Below are 1,561 nucleotides of genomic sequence, written 5' to 3'. Positions count from 1 at the left end.
CACATACATATTATACTGTCTATCGATATCTTTGTCTCTAATTCTATTTAATTATTTCTATAACTGAAGAAAGTTATCACTATTCACCTTAAGATCCATGTCAGCGCTTCGAGAAGAGCCTGAATGCAGTGAGTAGGGCTGTCTGCTGTGACACTTTATAAGCGGGTTTTGGCCTAGAAAGTGACGTCATGATTGCTTCGGAAAATTAGCAATAACTGCAATGTGAGCGATCAAACCTCTCGAAATTGATAAAGCATACTTAAAAAAAAAAACTTATGAATACGCACATACAAACATACATATGCTGGATACTCAACACACACACACACACACACACACACACACACACACACACACACACACACACACATATATATATATATATATATATATATATATATATATATACATATATATATATATATAAATATATATATATATATATATATATATATATATATATATATATATATATATATATATATATATATATATATATATATATATTACAAATGTTTGTCATGTCTCTCTATATATGAATTACTTAAATAGCTTCGTTTAGGCAAATATATATTTTTCATTATCTTTTATGATATTTTTAATGAAATATTTTCATCATACACACCCCCCCACACACACACACAGACACACACACACATACACACACACACACACACACACACACACACACACACACACATATATATATATATATATATATATATATATATATATATATATATATATATATATATCGTACTGACCACGCATTACTTATTTAGCATCGTTATCACAGAGAAAAGGCGAGAAAATCAGGTAATCATTAGAGGGCGTTGTTCGTTTCTAGGAAAAACACGCCCACACAGAAACACACCATGCATGGACAGAAGGATTCAGAGATAGATGTATGCAGATATACATATATACATTCGTGTGCGTGTGTTAATGCCGAATGCTATATGAAAAAAAAATCACTCAAATACACATCATATTTGTAAGTTCACGCTTTATTTTCAAGAAAGACCACGCACATATATATACATATATACACATATACCTGTACACACATACATACATACACACATAAACATATACACAACCATATGTATATGTACATATATATGTATGTATATTTATTATTTATCTATTAACCTATATATATATATATATATATATATATATATATATATATATATATATATATATATATATATATATATATATATATATATATATATATATATATATATATATATATATATATATATATATATATATATATATATGTTTATATATATGTATGTATATATATATGTATATATATATATATATATATATATATATATATATATATATATATATATATATATTCATAGATACCCACATATTTATCGGTTTGTGTAAGTGTATGTGTGCGTAAGTGTATGTTTGCGCGCGTATTCTCACACGCATTAGATATTTCCACATAACTATATAAATTATATATGTAAAATATTGTGCATGTTTGTATGTATATATTTACGGATTTTTCTTTGTAATATACAGACCGAACTCTTTCTAG

At 25.8% G+C, this 1,561-nt stretch overlaps 1 protein-coding gene across 1 annotated transcript in view; it reads right to left on the bottom strand.

Moving 5' to 3' along the window:
• Window positions 1-142, bottom strand: part of LOC113803368 (cuticle protein 7-like) — a 999-nt gene extending 857 nt beyond the window's left edge. The window contains exon 1 of the mRNA XM_070119855.1: window positions 88-142. Within this exon, the coding sequence (XP_069975956.1) occupies window positions 88-99 (12 nt within the window). The 5' untranslated portion in view covers window positions 100-142. The remainder of the gene's footprint in view (window positions 1-87) is intronic.
• Between the last annotated feature and the right edge of the window lie 1,419 nt (window positions 143-1,561).

This window comes from Penaeus vannamei, chromosome 4, assembly GCF_042767895.1.
Source record: "Penaeus vannamei isolate JL-2024 chromosome 4, ASM4276789v1, whole genome shotgun sequence".
NCBI lineage: Eukaryota > Metazoa > Arthropoda > Malacostraca > Decapoda > Penaeidae > Penaeus > Penaeus vannamei.
Note: the sequence above shows the minus strand (reverse complement) of the source record. Positions and strands in the feature narration are given on the sequence as shown.